General features: G+C 43.0%; 1 protein-coding gene across 3 annotated transcripts in view; it reads right to left on the bottom strand.

Moving 5' to 3' along the window:
• FKBP9 (FKBP prolyl isomerase 9) overlaps positions 1–23,270 on the bottom strand; it is a 44,785-nt gene extending 21,515 nt beyond the window's left edge. The window contains exons 1-10 of one of the 3 annotated variants that reach the window (XM_042043392.1): positions 22,958–23,270; positions 18,967–19,112; positions 18,177–18,366; positions 17,354–17,499; positions 15,224–15,413; positions 13,016–13,161; positions 11,665–11,851; positions 9,642–9,787; positions 7,735–7,898; positions 4,670–6,307 (exon numbers count right to left, since the gene is read on the bottom strand). In XM_042043392.1, the coding sequence (XP_041899326.1) occupies positions 6,125–6,307; positions 7,735–7,898; positions 9,642–9,787; positions 11,665–11,851; positions 13,016–13,161; positions 15,224–15,413; positions 17,354–17,499; positions 18,177–18,366; positions 18,967–19,112; positions 22,958–23,214 (1,755 nt within the window). In that variant the 5' untranslated portion in view covers positions 23,215–23,270 and the 3' untranslated portion in view covers positions 4,670–6,124. Of the gene's footprint in view, positions 1–4,669; positions 6,308–7,734; positions 7,899–9,641; positions 9,788–11,664; positions 11,852–13,015; positions 13,162–15,223; positions 15,414–17,353; positions 17,500–18,176; positions 18,367–18,966; positions 19,113–22,957 lie in introns of those variants that run through there. The other 2 variants (XM_042043393.1, XM_042043394.1) reach the window with 2 other exon arrangements.
• Between the last annotated feature and the right edge of the window lie 2,984 nt (positions 23,271–26,254).

Here is a 26,254-nt window from a genome sequence, read left to right on the forward strand (position 1 = left end):
CTGAAAGCACCCTGGCAGTGCCAGGGACAGAAGGAGATGGGAGCAACAGCTGCTAAGAGCCTGTCAGCCAAAGCCAGAAGATGGTGAGAGCTTGAAGGCAGCAGCGACAGCTGCTGAGTCAGCAGTTACAGGCACTGGGTGTGAAGTTTAGCCCAGTCCTGTGGCCTCTCTCCCTGTCTCCTCCATTTTCCTGGGGCAGGAAGGAGGGCAGGATGATCACAGCAAAACTGGGAGAGAGGGAGCAGCCTTCCTACAGCCCCTCTTGTGCCAGCACTGCAGCTTCAGCACCGTGGGCAGGACAAGCAGGGCTATGCTGCGTGTGACTCCCCATGGCCATCGGCATGGGCTGCCCACCCAGTGGCTTGGTCTGCACCACCCAGGTACAGCAAGGATTTGGGGGATGCTGCAGCATTTCCAGGGGAGCTCAGTAGACCCAATTTCTTTAACAGTTTACATTTGGGGTTTTAGGCACCTGCAGAACTTACATTAGCTGGGCTGATGTTAAGGTTTGGGGGGGGGCGGGGAGTAGGGTTAGTGGTTCTTGGGTTTAGAGCTTTTTTAAACATGCAATCATGCTGGCTCTTTTGTCATAGCTGCCAAATAAAAGTCCAAAAGGCAAAGGCCTGAAAAACACCAGTGTGTTTGGATGCACTGCTTACTCAACCAACCTCTAGCTGCACGAGGCTAATTACCAGGCATTACTCCCAAAGTTTACACTGGGACGAAGTTTTCCATTTACAGGCAGTTTATCTTTGGAATACAGATAACAGCTAAAATCTAGAGAATGTGAAGTGTAGCTGATAGTCACAGCTTCACAGCTCCACAGCATGAGATGCATCAGCAACACTCTGGCATTCTGACTACAAGTGTAATGGATTTCCCTGATTATCCCAGCATGGTGAGAAGGAGGAGGGCAGTTCTGGTGTCTCTGTGTGGTGTTTCTGAGAAGGGAAGAGTGTCCCATGTTTCCATCAAACTTGCCTCAGGATACACATAAACTCATTGATCCTCTCGCCAGAGTTTTTTCCTCAGCCTCACTCAGCAGGTGAGCAAGCCACCACTCCTTCAGCATGATGATCTTGTTCAACCCACAATTTAAAAAAAAACAAAAACCAAAACCCAACAAATAAACGAACAAAACCACATAGAAGAGCACAAGCAGAGCAATATAGAAAAGGACTAGGAAGCATCTTTAAAAGCAGTTACCACAACAGATCTCCAACTACATCTTAATCTGAATTACTGAAATTAGTATTCAGCCTCCCTAGAACCTACACATATCAGAAGGAAACGTGATGGTTTTCCAACTACATGGACATCTAAAACTGGTAGAGGATTTCAGATCAAGCCACCATCTTTCAAGCATTATGTAAGGAAGATTTTCCAATCTCACTTCCAAGCAGGTGGACGATGCATGTTCAGTCACCAAATGTTCAATCTGTAATGACAATCACTTAAAGAAAAGGATTCTTGCCCTTCCACAAGGATGCAGCTAAGTTAAGATCTCCAGCACACTTTTCTCCTATCATTAAATCCTGTTAGTCTCAGATCCTGTGTTAAGGATCTGCTAGAGCAGTAAACCTTTGCTAGCACTTAAAGGCAATTAAGCCACATTGCAGTTACTTGATAGAACCCGTTTGCTGTACAAGGGGTATTTTTATGCCAAATAATTTACTTCTTGAAATGCCATTCATACAGCTTTATAGAAAAAAACAGTTACTTATGCAATCAACCTGAACCAGGAGATCAGATTTTAAAAACCTCCATAGTTCTGTGCAGATTATCAATGTCTGCTCATCATCTCACGTCCCACTGCCAACCATAACTCTTGCTTATGTAGTAGTTAAGGGAAAACACAAGATGCATTTTTAAACATCCTCCTCCACTTTATCAAAATCCCATTGGTTTATCACTAGACTGTTGGCCAGAAATAAGAATTTATATTATCAGTTGCCTCTCCAAAACCATGAACAAAATTAACTGCAAACAAAATCAACTCTACAGCTACAGGTTAAGTCATCCTTCTCCAGCCAGTCTAACTCTTGTAACTGCTATCAAGATTCTCCTTTCAGTTTTAAGAAAGAAATGCTGTGAGTAGTACATCTTTCTAAATAAAATTTCTAACCAGAAACATTTTGCAACCCTAAAAATTTATTTAACTTACGATTTAGTTTGGAAAGAAAGATACACATTTTCCTGACCATTTTCCCATAGCTGAAAGAGTATATCTAAAGTTAAAGGAAAGGAATAAGCAAAATTAAGTAAATGTTACTCTTTTTTCTTCCTCTACTCACAATATCTGTTCTGTCTGCAGTACATGACCAAGGTCAAGTATTTGGGACTTTTATTTAGCTGAAAATGAATCCTTCTCTTAGCAGGTGTTGCAGCCAGCTCAAATGTCCTCTCACTGTCAAACAAACACTGGTAGTGCTGAACTGAGCTAAAACCTTGCACCCCATACTAGCTAAATATGACATTTTTAAGCTTAAAGGAAAATTAGATTTTTTTTTTTTTTCACACAGAAAAATGTAATATTCAAGTTCAACAACTGCAAATTCTGATTTAAGTATAACATCTGTTATATTTGGACCATATGGAGTTACACAGCAGAAAGTACTGCTATCAAATTAAGACACAAAAATGACACAGAAAAAATATTCATAAATACCTGGATTTTTCTGGGTATGCACCCATGTTCCTTTTCTTTTCCACTGAGCCCCTGACAATTCAGTCAGCAATTGCCAGCCTTAGCTGCCAGCAACTTCCTTTCCTAAGAGCAGTCAGCTGCCAGCTCTGAGAATAGCACCTGCCTGCTTCATTAGAGGAGTAGAAACGGCCTGAGTTCTGCAGAGGCCCTCATTAGCTAAGCCCACTTACATCTGGCTATTAGTGACCCTTGAGAGTTATCATCGATTTTTATAAAGTTATCTCAGTTAAGTATGGTAAAAAATTATCTAGATACTAATTCTATAAATTAATAAATTCAAAACAGAGAGATTCTATAGATAATTCTAAATAGCTATGTTCTAAATACTAGGAGATAATAGACACTAATAGATAAATTCTAAATAGGCAAATTCTAAATACTAACAATAAAATGCTAATAGATAAATTCTAAAGAGATTGCTAGATTAATTCTAAATAGCTATTTTCTCCTTAAAAAAAATTATTTTACAATTTGATATAGAAAATACCTCCCTTATATCCACATTCCTCACTGGCCACCTTCTCTACTAGGATGGTGACTTGCAGGGATTTATTTATCACTGGAGCTGGGGGTGCAGGGGCTCTGCTGAGCTCTTCCAGTCCACACCAGCACAATTTCACTTCCCAGCCAGCTCCCCCTGCCGCCAGGCTCTGGTTTGGTGAGCAGGCAAGGCAGACTGCCCTCACTTTTAGGGGCTGCCACACACCCTGACAAGCAATAGATGGAGGATTCAACCCAAGTGCAACCCTTTGCTGAGGAAGGTGGCCCCAAGCTTTCCTTTGAGGGAGAAGCCGATAGCTGCCAGCAGAAAGGAAAATGACTGGTCTATGTTAGTGATCAGAAATTCTGGCAGTTCAACCTAATATAGCCAGGCAGACCTGGCTTCTGATGCCTTGGTCTGGGCAATGCCCAGTATAAATACCATTATTTTGCAGCAAGATTTCCATATATTCTCTGATTCTCCCCAAAGCTGCAGTCTTATTTCCAAAATGGCAACCTGCACGCTTGGAGGCATGAAGTGAGGGGGCAACAAAAACTTCCTCTCGAAGGAAAAACATCTTTAGATGGATCATAAGCCATGTTTGCCAAGTCCTAAGGAGCAATGGCGTGAGAATTTCAGATGTACTTACCCTAGCCAGAGGCACTGGTCAGGTCATCCCTGCAATCCCATCACTGACAAGCACTTCCAAAAAAATCCAGCACAGCAATTTTTGGGATCACCAGTTGACTGCAGTTCAGTGCTGCTCTTTGTCCTGCACCTGCCCTGGGGACAACTCTGTTACCCTGGTTTACTAGGAATTCTTCAGCCCACCTCCTGGGATCCATCTGGAGTGTTCCTCCACGCAGAAACACTGGGTTCATTCACTAAGGTTTTCTCAGACACAACAATTCAGGATGTCACAGAATGGTTTGGGTTGGAGGGGACCTTAAAGATCATTGAGTTCCAACCCCCCAAAAGGAGGGGGGATATTCACAAGACAGACTTGGTTTCTTGGGGGTACGTATGAGAACAGAGTAAGGAGCTGTTTCCACATTGAATTCTGCCTCTGGCAGTACTCCAATCACAACTTGCTTCCCACTCCTTCTCTCAGCTCTGTCACCACACAGAAGAGACTGAACCACAGCAAAAAGTGAGCAGTCTGCTTCCAAGTAAAGCAAAAGGGAAAAACAGCCTGCTGAGAGAGCTGCTTTCACAAGATGGTAAGGCTTCTGAGGAGCCATTCTGGACATAAACCTTTGGAATGGAAGTGCCAGTCACTGATATCCACAACTTTTACATCTGGTATAAAATCATCCATAATCATTGTTTAAAATATTTTTCCTGGACATTAACAGCAGTATTGAACATATGCAGGGGAAGCCTGCTGTGTACAAGAGCAGAGAGCTGCAGAAGGGTATTTGCTTGACTCATGGTCCCAGCCCACCACAATGCTAGAAAAAAAAAAAAAGAAACTTTAAAAGTAACTGTTGATCAACATTTTATTTAACAAAAAGATCAGTTATCCAACATTTAATGGTATCAAACTCAAAAAAATATTTCACTGCACTTTTTGTAAGAACTGCATTAAAAACCAATACAAAATGCTTTCATCCAACTGAAATACCAGTTTTTAGAAAGAGCATCTCAGGGACTTGCATCCCACATGTACAGATCAAGGAAAGCAAGAAACTAGACACAAAGCTTATAATGGAAGCACAACTCCCTTCCTACTCCTCTTTGTAGGTGTCTCACTGTGTTTGTGCTCTTTCCATGCTGTGCACTGAGGGGGATCCCATGGCCTTCCAGAAAATGGGTCTGTCTCGTGTATTTAGTACTGAGCAGCTCTGCTGCATTTGTCGAGCTAACGGGTGACTGTCTCAAGTCACAGAATCTGAACAGCATTGCCAGGGCAGACTTTGTGTTGAGGGATAGGCCAGAACGTTTGCACACACAAACAGATGGGCCTGTTTCTTGATTCTATCACTGTCTGTTTGCTTGTTTGTCACTGCAGACTGCTCTGCTGCTTAAGCTCTAAGTACTTACTCCTTAATCTAGCAATTCCCAAAATAGGAGACAGAAGCCCAACAAAAATCAGCTGTGTCCACTATTTATGACAGCATTTGGACCCTGTATGCTAATATTTAATGTCTAACAAAACTATAAATAAGGTTGCAACTAGAAAGGTTTTGGAATGACTGATGGGAACACTGGCCAGCAAGAGTCAAGGTTACTAATTCAACACAGTACAGGTGGTAGAAAACTTTTATTCCGTGAGGTAAGAACCCAACACATACACAGTATCAATTCTAGGTCTCTTTAATCTAAGTCACAGCTTATGTAAATTTTGCAATGGCACAGCCATGTTCTGCAATTTGCAAATCAGATTTTCTGCTGGCAAAAATCCATGTGAGTTTGTTTAGTTACGTGGAAGAATGCTCCTGCCTTCTGAAAGGAACTGGGATCAACAGCTGACAACTTTTACAGGTTATTTTTATGGGGAATATTTTGGTTCATTTTCCTACACAAATATTTCTGATACAGAAGGTTTTTTAAAACTCTTTTAAAAGCACTTGGTAGGTTTTCTCTCTATCATCCACCCAATTGACTGCATATTGTTCAATGAGGACTTCAGATCTTTAGCATAAAAACAGACCCCACATACACATGTGGTTCATGATACCACATACAGAAGGACACCCCTTACCTGTCTGTACATCCCACTTGAGGCACTTAACACTTTTTTCAGATCTACTAACAATTCCAACTGAAAATCTCTTCCTGTTTTAACAGCCTACCCACACGCAGGCACAGGCAGGCACAGGCAGACACAAGCTATCTGAGGGCTATCCTTCCAGAACCATGCTTGCCAAAACCCCTTCCGGTACACGTGTTTGAACAGTAGGTCAGCTCAGGATTCTTGGGTTTTTTTCTTATCTTTACAGTTCATCATGCTCCTCTTTGGCCTCCTGATCTTTCAGCTTGAATTCTTCAGCAGTAACTTTACCATTTCCATCCCGGTCTTGATTAGCAAACATATTTTTAACAATCTTTTCAAAATCAAAGCCAGGAGCTAATTTTCCTTTGCCAGTTTCAACTTGAGTTTGGATGTACTCTGAAAACTAAGAGGAGGGAAAGGACAAGAAAACAGCTCACAGTGAAAAGGACATTTGAAAATGAAGAGTATTTACAAAAGCAGCGTTTACTTGTTGTCGATTATCCAGCATTTTACTACTTATTAAATGTACATAGGACACTGTTACTACCCTATGAAGTTTACCACCCAAACTGGACTAATTAGAACAGACATGTGAAGTTAAATCACTCTGTGGAGCTCAGCAGAGATTTCCTCACTAATTCTAGTAGGTTTTGGACCCATAACAAGAAAACTTCTTTTTCGTAATTTAGGAGGAAGATGGGTTGGACAGTTGGACACAGGAACAGCTCTGTATGGACAGAGGGCAGTAATTCTGCATGGCAATACATGAAGCTCACACTTTAGCAGAAACCCACCCACCTGCATCTTAGAGGAAGCAACATACAAGAAGGATGATTGCTGATGTGGACAGCAACAGCCTCATCCTACCTCTTTCTCTAAACCAGTAAAAGCTCTTCACTTCTCTGTAAGGACAAATGTGCAGGTAAACATAAGAGAGAAGATGGAGATGAAAGGAAAACAAAGAGGTGGAAGAGAGTGCTGGGAAAAGGGAAAACAAGAACTCGATTTTACCCTATTAGGTTTTAAAACCCTCAAAGGTATTTCATGCTGTTCCACAGGGCCACAGCCTGCCCCTTGAGCACTGCAGACAGCACCACTCCAGAGAGAAAAGAAGAGACAAAGAAGAAGGGACAAAACAGAAGGACAGAGAAAGGTGACAAAGAAGACTTCAGAAGAGAATAAAAGAATAGAACTGCTCAGTTGAAAGAAAAGGCAGAGGAAAACCTCACAGAGGTTTATGTTTTCAGAGGTGGTGTGGCAAAAGCAAGTGGCTTTCAACTGAGGCACCCAATGACATTCTCGCAACGCAGATTTTAAAAGCAAGCAAGGGGAAGAACTTGACGGCACAGCACACAATTCACATGTGTAAGGAGTGGCCACTGCATTGCCAGGCTCCAGAAGAGATTAGACAGTTCCTGGATGCACTGCTGCAGGCTCAGCTTTGGCTCAAGAATTCACCATAAACTGCCAATTAACACTGAGACAGACACTGAGAAGGCTGATACAAGGAATGCAGGCTGATACAGGAAGGCAAAGGAATGTTGGATATCAACTCTGCCTCTTACACTTACACCCTAAAGATTTGTTGTTGACCAAGGAAACCACAACAGTAAATGATCTTACACAGTATGGCCTCTTTTTTTTTTTTTTTGGCTCTATCTCTAAAGATGGATAACCATGTTTTAGCTGACACCCTGCCTTCCCGTTCCCTTGATGACAAACATCATTTCAGAAAATGAGAAAAAGATCAGGCAAAACTCCATCCTTCAACATTGGCACTGATGGTGGTAGAAGAAAACCACTGCAGGTGTTTTCATTGTCTCAGCTTACCTCCTCCAAAAGAACCTCTCCATCATGATTCTGGTCTATTTCTTCAAAAAGATTGGGAGAGACTTCCCCATTCCATACAAACATGTATCCTTCAGGCAAGCCAGATACCAGTTCCAGCAGTTCGATGTCGAAAACTAATACAGCACTACCAGGCACTTCTCCTTCTGTCACAACAAATGGCAAAGAGGGGTATTTATCCTCATGCATATTGAAGGAATATTTCCTTTCAATCCATAATTAAATTTATCTTCCTGCTCCAAAAAGCAGGATAAATAGAGATCACACCACACTTCTCTGGTGTGATCTCTAGCCCATCAAGTCTTCCTGCTCACTTCACCAGGGGTGATCATAAAAGGAACCTTTCATAATAAAACTGAGGCACTGGAACAGATTGCCCACAGAAGCTGTGGATGCCCCATTCCTAGGAATGTTCAAGGCCAGGTTGTGATGGGGCCCTGAGCAACCTGTTCTACTGGAAGGTGTCCCTGCCCATAGCAGGGGGGTTGGAACTAGTTGATCTTTAAGGTCCCTTCCAATCCAAACCATTCTGTAATTGTGTGATTCTAACTCTATGCATTTTTTACTTTAAAAAACTAAAATTGTGGGAATAATTTATCTTCCTTTCTCTCACCAATACACTGTGAAGCAGCATACTTCTGTGAGACTCAACAGTATTGCAGCAGCTTGGGATATTACCCCAGTGAAACCATGGAAGGAGTTTTAATTTAGTCTTGAAAAAGAAAAACCAAGCTCACTTCTAATCTTCTGTTTGCAAGAGACTGCAAACAAGTGATTTCTTCAGATAGCTAGCTGGGTATATACTAACACATTAACAAATCATGAAATGTTTCAGAACATGTGTATCAAATGTAACTTGAATGACGGCAAATACCTATGACAGGTATTTCACACAGCAGACTTTTCATGCTATGGGGAAATCTTCAATTTATTATATATAGCTATGCAATTATATAGAATGTATAATATAGAAAATCGTGTATAAAACATTGCGTATATATAATACTCTTAATTTTTCACAGAAGACAGGCACAAGTGGAAACACATTCTTATCTCTTAATGCAAATTAATTCTCCATTGAGTTCTGCATATGATGCCTGACAGTCTTTATAAACTACAAATCATTCTGGAGGTATTCAAAGAACATAGCAACTTATGCAGCTGTTTCCACGCAAATCAGAATTTGGTGATCATGGTGACCTCCACATAGACAGCTTTCCCTCAAATCTTTTAGCTCAGAAGACCAGAAACAACATACTGGGACATGGAAGTTCTTGTCACTCCTATATCATTCTTTTTATTACTGCTGTCCCTGTCATTAAAAATTGGTAAGCCTCAATGCTCAAAAGCTGCCTTAAAATGTATTTGTGTTGGAGTTTTAACAGCACCAATACACTTTTTCACATCTTACACTCAGTTTATGTATTTTCTGAATTTTGAGTTTTCTTTGAATTTCCTAACATATTAGTGCTGACCCGTCCCCTACAGCTTTGTTTCCTGAATAACATGTCGCGTGTCCAAACACAGGCACCCAACTCCCTATCATGGAAAACAGTGTTTGCATCCCTCTGCAACACCAGACTGCCTGGAGCTTTCTGTTCTGACAAAGCAACATTACTGGGGGCACGTGTTCCCTTTTGTACTGTGATGGTCTTTCTATTGGCCACAGCAACAGCATGACTTGAAATGCAACACAGACAGCATGCTCATTCCACTGGGGAATGGGGTGGAGGGCGAGTGACTAAAATAAGGACATGAAAAACCTCAAAAAAAAATCCCATTCAAGCAGCTAAGAGACAGTCACCTTATGATTTTATACATATGAACTAACAAAACATGCATGCCTGTGTTTCAGTCACTCAGGAGATGCCAAGTGGATGTGCACTTACCAACTCCATCTTCTCCATAACCAAGGTGAGGTGGGATAACGACTGTCCGTCGTTCCCCAACACACATGTCCTGAAGGCCCATGTCCATCCCCAACACCACCTGACCAGATCCCAGAACTATGTTGTAGGTCTTGCCAAGGCTGTGTCTGGAAAGGAAGGGAAAAATGTAAAAAAATCACCAAAAATCACCATTTAATAGAGAATTTCTGTTGTTCAAAATTAACCACAGAAGTAGCAGTTTCTAGTAGTGTCCTGTCATTGCCAAAAAATTAACTTAATGCCCAATGCTTTGTTCTACCAAACAGTTACCTGAAGTTGTTCTCAAGTTACAGCCAGCACCACACAGATAAGTGTGCTTCTTCTCTGCTGCTGATATGTCCTCTGGCACTAAAATTATAGGCTTCTTGAATGAAATCCAATTAAAATCATTAATCGTGCCAATTACACCCTTAAGGTATTTTATCTTGAAATAAGGGCTTTTGCCTTTCACATATTTTTAACTATTGTAATTGGCCTTTTCAGCAGATGTAAAAATTCCAGATGTACATTCATCCCAGGACCACAAACTCTATATAGGGAACTGAGTGCTTTCCCATGGATCAGGCATCTCTTTAACGAAATCAGCCGCTATAATGTAGTAGTTATTAACACAAATACCTACTACTACTACTGCTATTTAACCATATTAAATTTTGAATTATACCTTGCTGCTCGTGGCTCATTTCTAAAATCAGAAAATATCCCAAGTTAGAAGCCCGAAAGTTAAACATGTATTGTGATTCTAAAAGCAGAGTGTGCAGCATTAAGGCTCTTTATTGCTCGCCTTTCTTTGGTTATTTGGCTTGGCTGTGCCTCTGCAGGACATGCTTGTATAACGGAGTATTATTTGGAAAGAAAACAATTCAGGGGCTAAGAGGTCAGCCTTAAAATTAGGAGCACATGATTCATGATCTTTGATTCTCTAAAAACTGCTTTGAGTAAGATGGTCTCGACATCCCTTGGTTCCTGCTACAAAATGGCACATATAAACAGTGTTTTGAATCCAAACATGGTACTTGCATACATCCTTGCCTACAGCATCGCACCACGTGCTCCAAATTAAGGCAGCTTTTCAGCTCTGCAAGCTATTGTGTACACTGTGAAACCTATGAGCTGTTTCCTGTGTTAATTATAACCAGGTCAAAAATAGCATTTCCCAGCTTCCCTTCCAAAATATAAAATGTTGTTTGGATGACTTGCACTATTCAAAAGATCAAGGCAAAAAAAAAGGAAGCTAACAGAAATATTCTTGTAGTTGTGTGCCAGGCTCACTTCAGTTCCACAGGAGACAGACTGGAGCAATCTTTTGCTTCCCTCATAAACCTACTGCCAACAGGGAGGAGGAAGAGGCCAATTATTCTCACAGCCACGATCAAGCCCTCTGACAGTTTCTCCATGCTGACACTTAAAGTGACACTTTAATACATATGAAATGTATTAATGCAACACAGGAGCACCAACATGTGCTACAGACATGACAGGTGACCATTTACTATAAACCACACCCAAGGTATCTTTAACAAAACCACAACAAGTAGCCCTACCAGGCCTCTCTCAGGAGCACTGAATCAGTACAAAGCACAAAGAAAGAACCCAAGAAACTGAATAAACCTGGACAGTTCATTCATTATGAGACCTGTCTTGTGCTGGCACCACTGGCCCAGACACTTGAACTGGCCCATTTAAACAGGATGCCATGCAACAAGTTTCATCACTCCACACACACTGTTTATGTTCTTCTCCAACACACTCCTACACCCTTTTTGTTCCTAGTTCTCTCATTATGCTATGACAGATTGTCTTTTTCATCGTCTCCTCCTCCTATATATCTTTGGCAGGCAGACATAGAGAAAAATACATTCTACACAAATACTCAGTTTAAAAAAAAAAATCTTTATTCCCTGCTAGCTTGCTTTGTAGGAACTTCATTCTGCCTTCACAGCTGCTGGGAGTATTTTCCCTACCAGGTCATTCAAACACCTACGTGGAGTCTAGCAAAGTTCCATCCAGGAGCGAAGCATTGTAGTGATATTTCAGGTAATCTCCCTTCTTGCTCAGTACAGTGCAGTTGGAAGGTTTGTGTTGAACAGTAATGCTGACTGAATCTGAGGGGTTGTGGAAGTCCACCACGTGGATGTCAAAGACCAGCACTGCAGATCCTGGAATTTTTCCTAAATAGGAAGCAAATTAGACAAATAGAGAAAGAAATGGTACCCAAACAGGCATATGATGTCCAGGTACTGCACCCTGTAGGAATATGTATTCCTACTGTGTCTGCCACTGAGTCATTTTGCTCTTCTATTCAGAATTAAAGGATGCAACAGATGCAAGCTGCATCCAGAGGAGGAAAAACAACATGGGGGAAAGCATTAAACATGCACTCAGTTCAATGGTGAAGGGAAAAACTTCCATTATTCTGAATTTTTAAATTATGCAGAAATGAAGCAATATCCACCCTAAATAACCCTTTTTTGTTTTGTGTACCAATTCAAGATTGATCATCAAAATTCTCAAGAACTTCCCATGCTTCAAGGAACATCATTATATGTAAAAGGTTAAAGTTCCTTAAAATAACCTAAAAGTCGGCAACTTCTTCCCCCTCTTCCCGGGCTTATGTGCATTACCAGGATTGACAAGACACATCCAGGCCTAGATTTGCAGTTTGTTGGTAAAGGAGTCTAATTCCAAATCAACAGCACAGATCTTGCATTCCCAGAAGAAAGGCTTTTCTTCTAAATCACTTATCCAAGTAACATCCCAGGAGGCACTTTTTGAAACACCAGCCACAATGCTGTGATCAGTTAGAAGGGTTATCCTATTCAGCCTCTCACAGCAATCTGTTTAGATAGCAATGAGTTTTCCCAAAGGAATGTTAATTGTATATTACATATACATGGTTACTTCACTGTTACATGCATCCACCATTTACAGAGGTGGCTTAGAAGTCCACAAAACCTGTGGCTGTGGAAGGAATGGGGAAGAAAACTTTGCATGATGAACTCCTTCAGGATAGAGAGTTTAAGACACACAGGAAGGAAGATCTGCAGAGCTCCTGGCATTCAAGTACCAGTCTGCCTGAAACACCAATTACCCAAATGAGTTCAGGCTACCAGTTACGTGTGAGATTGTTCTGTATTCTTATTGTCCTACCTATTTAGTTAATTTAAATAATCCTGCAAATTCTGGATGTGGTCTTGTCAGTTTGATGTCCATAAAATAATGAACTAATTCATAAACCTTTCAAATGCTAGCAAAATGAAAATATACACAGAAGAACTAAACAACAAAGGAAACCTCATTAATTACAGAAGACTTGAATGCAAAGCCAAGCTCACCTCTCCCTTCTTCTCCATATCCAAGATGAGGGGGGATTATTATTCTTCTTTTTTCACCAGTGCATACACCTAGCAAACCTTCATCCATTCCAGCAATCACATAACCTTTCCCAACATAGGTGTCATACGTACGGTTTCGCGAATAACTACGGAAAATATTTGCATTTTAGCAGTGTCAGGTGTACTCAAGAAAACATGGACTCTTGCAATAGCTCTGCAACACAATTCTTAAATCAGTTAAGGTGAAACACACAGTCATTAACCAGCACCAGGGAGGTACAAAGGAACTATGTTCAATGAATCCAGGCCTCCAGGTTTCATCAGTCAGTGACGCACGGGTCACTGACTGCCCAGCAGTGAGACCCTGGCTAATGAACAGCCAGCAAATTTGCAAATTCATTTCTACTAATTCTTGAAAGAAAAATCACACTTATTTATGTATTTTAGACTAAACAGAAAACAGGTTTCGACAAGTGACTGAAAAAAAACCTCCTTTAAAATTTCCTCTGCCCTGACACTACTTTAATAAGCACTTTATCAACTAGATATAGTTGATAAGTGCTTCATTTTCATGAGACACCCTGCAGACTACCTCCTTTTGCAACCACAGGTATGTAGTTCAACTACTAGAAGAAGCAGGTGGGATAAACAGGTTCTCCTGGGATGCTCAACATTAAAATGAGTCACGACAACAAAACAGTATCAACACCATCCCTCCCTTCCAAATCAAGCCAACCACTTACACACAGATTGAAGGACCTGCTTCAACACCTAATGATAGAATAAAACAAGGCTACAACAACAAATGATGTTTATAACAAGGACATGACTGTCTTCTGCCTTCCTTCAAGGCATGTTACACGAAAGCACAGCCCAAGAAAGAGAAGGCAGAAAGGTTTTAATTCATCTTTACAAGGTAGCTGTGGGAGAGAACTAAACCAGTACAGGACCAGACCCTGATGTAATTCAGGGTTTTATTCAACTGCTCTAAGTCCAGACAGTCTTGGCTGAGCTGCCCAGGGCAGTTCTGCAGCCGAATATTTCAGAGTAAAAAGGAAAAGGAAAAAATTATTAGAGCTTTCAACCCCGGCCATTCGCAGATTTTTTGGCATGCTCCATGTACTAGTGAGAAACTTTGTCCTGGATAGCTCCAGGGTTTTCAATCCCTATTGTTAGCCACTCCATTTCTTCATTTACGAATTCTGCAGGAGGTCAGGACACCATGTTTTAATGAACAAGCCCTCTAACGACTGTCAGCACTTCAGCATGATGTAGGGGCTGCTGTCTGCAAAGCATTTATTAATATTTCTTGACAGCAACCCTTAAATAAATACTACAGCTATTTTCAAAAATTGAATAATTACTACAGAGAATACTTACATCTCAAAAAAGAGAAATAGGTACACTGTGGATCAGCTTTAAGTTCTTAACCTATAAGCTTTCCCAAACTGTAAATCGAGGTCTACAGTGATGGCTGCTGTAGTAGTACTAAACATTTTTCCCTGAGCATATTTTGTAAAACATTTTACATTGGCTCATTTTCACCTCCTTTTAGCTACTTCTGCCAGCTGTTCTGAAAGCTGGAGTGGGAGAGTAAAGCACTGTTCCACTAAAAGCAAACAAAAGTCACGGAAAGCTACAAGAGTATTATTCATCATAGGATTCTGTACATGAGACTCGTGTGCCCACAGAGCTTTGAATTTACTGTCACAGTAATCCCTCTTCCTTTATCACAGAAATCCCCTGTTGTTGAATTCTGCAATTCTGTAATTCAGTCTCGAAAGACATTAGCCTTCAAAATGCAAACAGCTTTCAAGTATAAATATGATTAACCTCACACTAGCCACTAGCACACTGACTCACAATTCTCTGGACATAAAATGGAAATCATATTTATTTTCTCTCTCTTCAGCGGTATTACCTACTTGGCAGATAAGGCAAAGAGTCTCCAGACTTGTGTGCCTAAAGCACACGGCTTCACTGGGTGGGTCACCACCCCTAGATGGCGTCTGTGACAATGCCACGGTACAGAACAGCTCTTCTCCTTCCCATACGGAAAAGTTTTCTATGAGTCTTTAAAAAGACTCCAAGTCCACTCAAAATTTTCAAAAAGGAAGGAAAAGCAAAGAATTGTGTTTGAGCATATTATGGACAAGACAGAGGAGTCAAACTGGAAATGCAGTCAGTTGAGTTGAATGGTTTGGTTACCTGGAATCAAATAATGTGCCATCCAAAAGTGTGCCATTGTAATGGTATCGGAGAAAGTCTCCTGTCTGGCTTCTCCGCTCGCAAGATTCGGGCACGAGCTGGTTCTCAATGGCAATACCATCCTTGGGGTTATGCAGATCTAGCAAAACCACATCAAAGACAAGGGAAGCTTGGCCAGGGATCTCCTTACCTACAAAAGTGTTAGAGCAGAAAATTGGTAAGAAACAGCAAGTGTTCTAGCAGAAGCTTAAATATGTTCGTTGAAGAAAAGTAATATACTGCCAAATAGCAAGCACCTCCCCCTCCCAAAAAAATTAGAATCATGGAATATTCTGAGCTGGAAGGGACTCACTACAATCATCAGTCCAGCTCCTGGTCCTGCACAAGGCACCCCAAGAGTCACACCATGTGCCTGAGAGCGTTGTCCAATCGCTTCTTGAACTCTGTCAGGCTCAGTGCTGTGACCACTTCCCTGGGGAGCCTGTTCCAGTGCCCAACCACCCTCTGGGTGAGGAACCTCTTCCTAATATCCAACCTAAACCTCCCCTGACACAGCTTCAGAGGTCCTGTCACCTGTCACCAGAGAAGAGATCGGTGCCTACCCCTCCTCTTCCCCTCATGGGGAAGTTGCAGACTGCAATGAGGTCTCCCCTCATTCTTCTGTTGTCCAGGCTGAACAGACCAAGTGGCCTCAGCTGCTCCTCACATGGAGGCCTCAAGGCCTCCCCTCAAGGCCCTTCACCATCTTCACTGCTCTCTTTTGGACATTCTCTAACAGCTTAATGTCTTTCTTATATTTTAGCACCCAAAACTACCCCCAGCACTGGAGGTGAGGCTGCCCCAGTGCAGAGCAGAGTGGGACAATCCCCTCCCTTCCCTGGCTGGCAATGCAGTGCCTGATGCCCCCCAGGACACGCTTGGCCCTCCTGGCTGCCAGGGCACTGCTGACTCACATTCAACTTGCCATCAACCAGGAGCCCCAGGCCCCTTCCCATGGTGCTGCTCTCCAGCATCTCGTTCCCCAGTCTGTCCATACATCCAGGGTTGCCCTGTACCAGGTGCAGAATCCAGTTTGTTTAATTTCATGTGGCTGGTGATTGCCCAGCCCTCTGATTGTTCTAGGTCTCTGCAAATTTGCTTCTAGTCAGTCATTTTTTGTTTCAGTGGGTTTTTCACTGAATTCTCCAACTCAATAATTTCCTTCTATTCCTACACTGATGGCACTGCCTCACTGAAAACAAAGGCCTCTTCAGCAACACCCATCTTAGTCAATACACAGCAGCTCCATCTGAGCTGCATGGTTTAGTCTACCAGTATTCCCAACGCACTTCATGGAAGTACAAAAAATAATCATTAGAACACAAATCTGGTACATCTTCTCCTCCCATCCTGTTCATATCAAAACAGGAGACCACAGAGTGGAAGCTGAAGAGGAGCAAATTAAGTATCTCAGAGAAAAACTACCTTTCCACCAATGTACAAATTGCAGTGTGGATTGCTTTGAACAAGAACCACTGAGTTCAAGATCTTGGCAAAATTCTAAAACAAAAACTTCCCAAAGTTTTGTTATGCATGGAGAGGGCTATCACAGTTAACGGTAATGAAGCCACGGAAGGGGTATGAAACCTTGTACACCACAGACACATCCTTAAACATCAAAGCAGAGAAATAATATAAGGAAAAGTCACAAACTACACTCAACTTTCCCATTATTTAACGTGGGGACCCCTATGTATGATCTGCAGGCTGCATAGTCTTACAAGACAATCCATTTTGTAGTTATTGCTAGGGCATTTGTCAAAAAAAAAAAAGAAAACCAAAACAAAACCTACCCGGAATTAAAAATACATTTAACAATTTTTTTTCCTTTAAAGCTTTCTGCTTTCTGTAGCAGTCTGAAAGAATTATGTAGTCACATGTCTTCAAGTTTTTGTATTCCCTGATTGAAATAGAATTTCAGTATTTAAATACTGCAATTGTACCAACAATATGTCTGTTGAGCAGTGTCTACCTGAACTGAACTGAAATAATGCTGCCCATAAACTTAAAACACAGAAAGTTTGTTTTGAAATATGGATGACTTGGATTGAAAAAAAAAAAAAAAGGAATAACTAAAGGAATAACTTTTACCATCTCCATCTTCACCATATGCCAGGAAAGGTGGTATTGTGATAATGCGCTTCTCTCCTACACACATTCCCAAGAGACCCTGGTCCATACCAGGAATCAGCCATCCAATCCCCACATAGGTATCATAAGTTCGCATCCGATTATGGCTAAACATGAGAAAGAAAAGAAATCACAACCAAATGTTTGCCAGCCACAGGAAAGAACAATATTAACCTTTAAATCCATGTACTACACACAGTGTAACTCACAACTTGCTAGCCCAAAAGTATTGGTCCTTCATTTACCAAGGGCTGGCTGGGAAGTTTTCCAGAGTGCTCAGCTATGTCAGGAACCTAATAGAGGCTTTGAATAGCGGCTCACAAATACAATGGCAGCTGTTATCAAAGCATCGTTTTCCACTGGGCTCTAATGAAGCACACATGCTGTACACTTAAAATCTCAGTAGGAAAGTGTTAGTGGCTCACTTTCATTACAAACCCTGCTAAGCTTACAAAACTTGTATCTAATCTGAACAGCTATACTAGCTATAGAGACTTTTAACTGACTGCAATAAACAGTAATATAAATACAGGTAATGAAATTTAAAACTGAAAAAAGCATCTGGATTGGTAATGCCTGTGAAGAAAAAATGCACAGCTTTATTGGTTTGAGTCAGTCCTGCTATCCTATAATCTCTGAATAAATTACTAACACACACACCATGACAGCTTTCATTTCCTGTATTTCTGGGCAATTAGCATTAATTGTTACACAGGTGAAAGGGGAGCAAATGAGGGTGAGATACCTATTAAACTACACAAAGACACATAACCCAGCTGCATACCTTGAATCAAACAGGGTCCCATCTAAGAATGTTCCATTGTAATGGTACCGCACAAAGTCAGACACCTGGACTGTCCGAGGACACTTCTCAGGTTTGAAGTAAGTCTGAACCTGCACTTCGTCCTCTGAGTTCCAAAGATCTATCAGAAGCACATCAAAATGGAGCACAGCATTGGGGGGTATCACACCAGCTGCAAAAGCAAAACACACACAGTTTTCCTTCCCTTTTTATACAAGGTATCAGCAAAAAGAAACCAATCTATGCATATCCTAAAAAAATTGCATAAGGTACACCTTATTTCCTGTTGTGCTTACAACTCCTTGGCCCCTTGCCACCGCTGCAGCTATTTATGGGGGGAAATCTGGCAAGATGAACTGCTATCACAGCTGTCCTTCAGGCAAACTGACCTTGAGTTAGCATTTGTTGCCTCTCGGAGGCTGCAGAACAAAGATACTTTTGGAACTGGCAAGACCTTGTGCAGCACTGCAACCCCAAAGCACAATTTTGGTTTAATTAAGTACTTAACAGGGAGGTAGATGTAAATTGTTAACTTTTGTAGCAAGGGTCATTTGCCGAAGGTCCTCTACAGTGAACTGCTCTTCCTTCAGCATGCAGAGGGAGTCTGGAGAGATCACTTTAGGCTATAGGCTTAACAAACACCTCTGAGGAACAGGGGATAACGTCCCTGAAACTCCCTACTTGCAGTTTCTACCCTTCTCTTCTGTGGCTCCATTTCCTCTCTGCTCTGTGGAATCCCTTACACATCCAGCTGGCCCGGTGCTGTACTTACGGACGCCTTCACTTCCGTAGGCAAGCTTAGGGGGAATTTTCACGAACCGACGCTCGTTCACACACATGCCGACCAGAGCTTGGTCCATCCCAGCAATAAGCTGACCTTTGCCCACAAACACATTGAATGTGGATCCCCTGTCATAGCTGAAGGGGGGAAAGCAGGCAAAAATGTTAGTGGCTCATTTACACCCCTTTCCATTTTTTTTTTTTTTTTTTGAAAGAGAGAGTTACCTGCACCTTGTCTCTCTCTTGCCCTGTTAGCATAACTTTACCACAAGACAGCTCCTAAAGGAAGGGGCAAATCCAAGTGTTCCTGAGACTTCAACACAGTTCTCCTTCTTTTCACTGCTCATCACCTATCTGAAACACATTCTAGCAGTGTGCAATGTGTACTACAGGCACCTGAAGGCCAGAACTACGAACAGCTAATTGACACACTAATATTAAAAGCAGCACTGGAAAATTAAGTAAGAAAAGGAAAAATTAAAACACTGTTATGAGATATGGAAGGATGACTGCTCCCACAGTAGGAGCTCAGCATATTGATTTTGGTCAGTAATGTCACAAAAATATTATATAAGATCTATAAGCTTTACCGTGTGAGCCATCACAGTTCCAATCTCTGTGGGAGAAGAGGAAAGGGAAAAGATGCCTTTTTAAGTAATAGCTGTGAGGTTTGCCAACAGGTTATTTATTTTCTCCTCCACTTTCACAGCTCTCACTTAAAGCACAGAGACATGTTTTAAACAGCAAGTTTGCCAGATCAAGGATCACGAAACAAATGATCTTCCTCTGTGATAATATGTGAATATTCAAAAGGTAAAAGAAATTATGCTTAAATGAGTCAAAGTTTTCCAGAGGGGATGGAGAACAGCAGCGTTAACACAGCAGAACACTAACATTAGCTTACATGGTAAGTTTGGTAACCTTAAATCTGCACAACGACCCCACTTTGCTGTGCCTGAATTACTGCTATTTAAGTTTTTGAAGCATGTATAAACACACGTCAAGAAGCATTTCAAAAACTTCATGCCTATTTTTAAACTTTTACTGCCTCTGTTTTACCAAATCCCTTTTATAATTTCAAGGACTTTTTTTACATTTATATCTGTCTAAAAGTCAGACCTGGGGGGGAATGAAAAAAAAAAAAGGCTTGTGCCTTTTGTGTGCTAAAATTCTGGAAAGCAGCCAGTAGCTAGACATCCCCAGGGAAATGATGTCAAACTTTCCTTCGAAGACCGTACACATCATTTCCACAACATACTCAGCCTCCTGACAGTCCCACAGACTTAAACCTCTCAAATATTTTTCCTGAGTGATCTCTCATGTTTGCTCCATATTTTTTTTTTTCTTCTGGCAAACATTTCTCTTAAAGTAGACAACCCTCTATTACTGAGCATTCACTTTTGGTTGCAGTAATATTCCCACACCCAGGAAAGGATGGAAAATATTTAAATTACATCCTGACAAATTCTATTATACACACAAAACCATAATTAAGATGTTAAGACTAGTAACACAATAGGTTCTAAGAACCCCCCCAAAGCGGTATTTTGTAGAGATTGGCAAAGCTTGGTAGTACATCTGGGATGAACTTAGAACAGAAGAGCTTTCTTTTTAGCAAAATAAATGTACAATTAAAAGAACATTGATGCAAAGCAGAGAACTGAACAAAGCACTGATCAGACCATGCAGCTTTGCAGGACTGACTTTGCAGATTCCTTATAACTAAGCAAAATTTGTTTCTATTACTGGAATTGACCAAATTAATAGTAGATGACTAGGAAATTAAACTTGGACTTTTAAATGCAAAGCATTTTATGGCCACTGAAATTAAAAATGCAAATGCTGATGCAAAAAAAAAAAGCTAATAATAATAACATGCTAATTTATGTGACAGAGTCACAATTACTAAGACTTTGTCAACAGCCTGATAGTAATAGTATTGCTACCTGCTACTTGGAAATACAGAAAATTGATTTTAAAACTCAAGAACATTTTCAAGAGCTGAAGAAGGAACAGAGCAAAACTGCCCTTAGCTCAACATCTAGAGTATTTTCTAGACTGATTTCATAGTAGTGTTCAATGAAACTGACGCTGGTAAGCACATTCATAAACTTCAAAAAAGGCCAACAAACAAAAAAAACAGGTAAGAAAATGGGCTTTCTAACAGGTTTATTTTTGTATAAATTGACTAAATCTTTTTAATTCATATACAGGGAACACCAAAGATTTTAGAACAAACACTCCAAAATATTTCTTCCATTAACCCACAGAAGATAAAATCCTCCTATTTTTTCCATGTCTTAACATGATAAAACACTGTCATCGGTCTTAAAAAAAAACAGTGAATAACAAAAGCGTACATCAACATGAGCTGCCATCTAGAAAAAAACCAAGCAGAACAAAGCAGGTATTTTGCATCCTTTTGAGATAAAGGCAGTCACAAAAATATTTATTAGACTAGACTACCACTATTACTACTTATTTATTGATATTTAGAGGACCCAAAGAGATAAATGCTGTACAGTCCTGCACAGGCTGTTCCTGCCCCAAGTAATATGGAACAAAATGACAAGGAACTTGGAACTAAAGTGAGAGCCAGGACCTGGGCAGCCCCTCCAGGTGCCCTGCCTCGATGCACAAGTTTCCTGTTACAACTCAGGGTGTAAAGAAGCCTCAGCAGGTATCTGTAGAAATCAGAAACACACTTCTGAACACGTGGCCAGTTTTCCAATTGTAACGTATTCATAAAATAAGCCACAAGGATGCCGCCTTTGTGGGTCTTCACATCCACAGCTGAGACTTATGTTCCAAGCCTGACAGTTGCCAATGGATTCACTGTCCCTACTGTGCCCTTTCACTGAAACTGCACCAACACCAGCTGAAGTGCCAGCTATCACATCCCACATTTTAGTCGGAAAAGTGCTGGTGAATATGGCACTACTGGCATACTAAGTACAGTCAGCTCCAGATGGAGAACTGAGCTTTGAAGGACAGTTATTTCCCTAAGGCTGTAGATTTTCCTTGAAGCACAAGGGAGATTACCAGGATTACTGAAAATACATTTTGCTTTATCTTTCTGAGTAATACTCTGATCAGTGACAATGAATGAAGTAAGAAAAAACAAATAAGCTGTCAGCAGCAGCAGCATCCTTCACAATCTCCTGATCCCAGTATTTAGGCTTCCTGATCCCAAAATAACAGCAGGAAAGCAGCCAGGCACTGCACTGTACATAGGTCACATTTATTCAAGGATAAAAAAAAATTCTATGTAAGTACAGCCTGATAATTCTTTTATTTCCGGCAAGGATAATGATTCAGAATCACTTGCATTCGAGGAGGTCTGAGCCTGGAGAAGATACAGGACTTGTACAGAACGAAACGGGCAGGAAAGCACTACTGTGAGAGACTGTGATACCATATACACTCCTGTTTAGCGGGCTGAGGCTAGCTGAATAACCTTACGGTCTTCACTCTTGGAGCAGAAAGCTCCCATTCAGCGCCTTGGAAAAGCAGCTGAATGAACGTGGTGGAGATTCATAACGGCAAGCAAACTACTGCGAACTGGACTCAGCCACCGCAGAGGTCTTGCCCCCTGTCCCCAGTGGTCACAGCTCAACTCTCTGCCTGCCGATTTCTCTATTTTCGTTTTGCCTCTGAATCGCGAGTTCTTTTACTTCATGTTTCAAAGACATCTTTCCATGGTGCTCCGGATGTCCTGCGTTCCCGCATGTACGACATTGCCCATCCTGCCGCTGACCTGCTTCAAACCGGTCACCACAAAAGCGCCCACGGGGCACTGCTGGGAAGAGCGGCGGAACCTGAACCGAACCTCAACCGCAGCCTCCACCCAGCGCCTCAGTCTCTGCACATACACAAAAAAAACCACCCCCGTGGGGGACGGCACCTCCCGCTCCCCTCCTCTCCCCCTCACGGTGACCAATCAAACCCCGCGGGGCTGCAGCCGCGGCGGGCTTGTGCCAGACCTGGAGTCGAAGCGGGTGCCGTCGGGGAAGGCGCCGAGGTAGTGGTAGCGCACGAAGTCTCCGGGGCGCACGGCCCGCGGGCAGCTCTCGGGCACGAAGCGCCGCTCGACGCCGAGCTCGGTGCCGTCCGCAGGGATTTCGGCGGCGGGCACCGGCGGCGCCTGACAGGCCGCCCAGCTCTCCAGCAGCGCCGGCAGCAGCACCAGCAGCGACCCGCAGCCCGGGCCCCGCCGCCGCACGGCCGCCGGCCCCGCCATGGAGCGCAGCGAGCGGGACAGCCGCAGGGCGCGCTCGGCGCGCAGGGGAGGAAGGGACGATGGAGGGAAGGGGGGGAAAAGAGGGAAGGGAGGGAAGCCGCCCGCCCCGGCCCGCCCGCTCCTCCTCCTCCCACCGCTGCAAACTTGCAAACGTGGATGAAGAGCTCGCCTCCGGGACGGGGGAGGAGCAGCGCCAGCTCCCCCCGCCCGCCGCGGCGCTGCGCAGTCCGGAGCGCAGCGGGGGCACCGCCGCCCCCGCCCCGCGGCCGCCCCGCTCCCTCCCCGCGCCGGAGGTGCGACGTGGCGCTGCCCCCGGCCGCCTTCCCGGCGCTCCTCCGCTCCCGAAGGATGCACGGGAGGACCCCGACAGTCGTAAACACGCAGACACAACTCCGCCATTTCCCGCAGGTTTCCCGCAGCTCTTGGGAGCGAAGCTGGGAGGGACCGAAAACTGACCCCCTGCATCAGGGCTTTTTGTCACTCTGCCTGCGCACGTAGTCCGAGCACGACTTTGAATATTTGCAAGTTTAAAGTCTCATCGCAAATATTCCACTTTAGATCAAACCCCCAAAGATAGGAGGCTGTGTTGGCAAATGCGTGTTGATGCACACCAGTGCTGTCACAGGGATTCGCAACTCCCTGGCGGGGGACCTTTACAAATGACATAGAGAAAAGACAGGATCACTGAATGCTTTGGGTTGAAAGGGACTTCAAAGATCATCTGGTTCCAACCCCCTGACATGGGTAGGGATATATTTCAGTAGATGAGGTTGCTCCAAGCCCCGTCAAACCTGGCCTTGAACACTCTCAGGGATGAGGCATCCACAATTTCTCTGAGCAACCTGTGCCCATGCCTCATCACCTTCACAGTAAAGAATTTTTTCCTAATATCTAATCTAAACCTACTCTCTTTCAGTTTGAATCCATTCCCCCTTGTAAATAGTCCCTCTCCATCCCTCTTGTAGGTTCCCTTCAGGTACTGGAAGGCTGCAATTAGGTCACCCTGAAGCCTTCTCTTTACCAGGCTGAACAATCCCAATTCTCTCAGCCTTTCCTCATAGGCGGTGTGCTCCATCCCTCTAATTGTCTTGGTGGCCTCCTCTGGACTCACTCCAACAGGTCCATGTCCTTCCTGTGCTGGGATCCCAGAGCTGGATGCAGCACTGCAGGTGGAGTCTCACCAGAGCAGAGCAGAGGGGCAGAATCCCTTCCCTTGCCCTGCTGGCCATGCTGCTTTGGATGCAGCCCTGGACACATTTGGCTTTCTGGCCTGCAAGTTCAAGCTGCCAGCTCATGTCCAGCCTCTCATCCATCAGCACCCCCAAGTCCTTCTCCCCAGGGCTGGTCTCGATCTGTTCATCCCCCAGCCTGTGCTGATACCAGGGGTTGCCCTAACCCAGGTGCAGCACCTTGCACTTGGTCTTGTTAAACTTCAGGAGATTCTCATGGGCCCACTTCTCCAGCCTGCCTAGGTTCCTCTGGATGGCATCCTGTCCTTTGAGTGTGCCAACAGCCCCACTCAGCTTGGTGTCATCTGCAAATTTGCTGAGGGTGCACTTGATCCTTCCACCAATGTCCTTAATGAAGATATTAAATAGCACTTGGTCCCAGTACAGACCTCAGAGGGACACCACTTGTCACTGATGTCCATTGGGACTCCGAGCCATTGACCAGATGGCACCATCCAACTACTTACTAATCTAACAGTCCACACATCAAATCCATCTGTCGCCAATTTAGAGGGAATGATGTTGTAAGGGACCATGTCAAAAGCTTTACAGAAGTCCAGATAAACAACACCCATAGCTCTTCCCTTACCCATTCTTGCAGTCACTCCATCACAGGAGGCCACCGGGTTGGTCAGGCAGGTGAAGATGCCCTTGGTGAAGCTCTGCTGCTGTCCTGAATCACCTCCCTGTCCTCTGTGTGCCCTAGCGCAGCTTCTAGGAGGATCTGTTCCATGTTCTGCCCAGGCACAGAGGTGAGGCTGACAGGTTGGTAGTTCCCAGGGTCCTCGTCTCTACCCTTTTTAAAGATGTCACCTGGGACTTCATGGGCTGCCACGACTTTTCAAATATCATGGAGAGGGGCTTGGCAACTATATCAGCCAATTCCCTCAGGACTCTGGGATGCATCTCATCAGGCCCCATAGACTGATGTACATTCAGGTTCTTCATGTGGTCATGAACCTGACCTCACAAGCACCCAATAAGATATAGCATCCAAGAGGAATCACCATCCCAGTGTGCCAGCAATCCCCTTCCCCTCTCTCTTTGATCTTGAACACAATGATGAGGAGGAACTTAGGTTTTTCCTCTGTTATTCTAACTGGTTGCAGTGAACAAGGATGGGAAAGCTAAGCATCTGCATTTGAAGCACCAATCCCAAGCAAGATTAAGTAAAATAATGCAATATTTTTGAAAAGCAGAGAAATTGATGACAGCAGGACTGAGGCAACCAGTTGGAAATGCAGGCACCTGAGGAATACCATGTAAGAAACACCAATGATAAGATTTTGTTACTGACAAATTATTAAACAAGCACAGTGTACTCTTGGGTGGTCTACTTGCAAGTCCATGAAAACCAGGGAAGAGGGTGTGCCTGAGCATTGCAGCTGGGGAGACAACGGCTCACAGGCCCAGTTGCCCACTTTTTGTGCCTCTACCACCCAGCAACAGAAGGGATGCAGTCAAAGCAAAGGTTTTTTAAGTGCATTCAAAAGTGCTCTTGTATAATATTGAGGTATTTCCAGGAAATGGGTGCTGCTCGATGACCTAACCAGTGAAAAAAGTTCCCAAATTGGGCAGTTATTTAAAGATAACAAAATTTGTGGTTACAAATCACATCCTCCTTCCAAAAACAGTCACACTGCGCATTCCAAATCGGTCTTTTAAACAAGCAATGTAAATTGTCTGGCAGTTGACTAGAATTAAATAGCTTATTTTGATGTTGGTTTATGTGGACACAATTTATTTTCTCAAGGAAAACTCATAGTTCACCATTGGAGTATGTTGATACAACCAACATAAAGATAAAGCTT

The sequence above is a fragment of the Corvus kubaryi genome, unplaced genomic scaffold (assembly GCF_017639235.1).
Source record: "Corvus kubaryi isolate FWS band 111438036 unplaced genomic scaffold, C.kubaryi_AGA036_p1.0 37398, whole genome shotgun sequence".
Classification (NCBI taxonomy): Eukaryota; Metazoa; Chordata; class Aves; order Passeriformes; family Corvidae; genus Corvus; species Corvus kubaryi.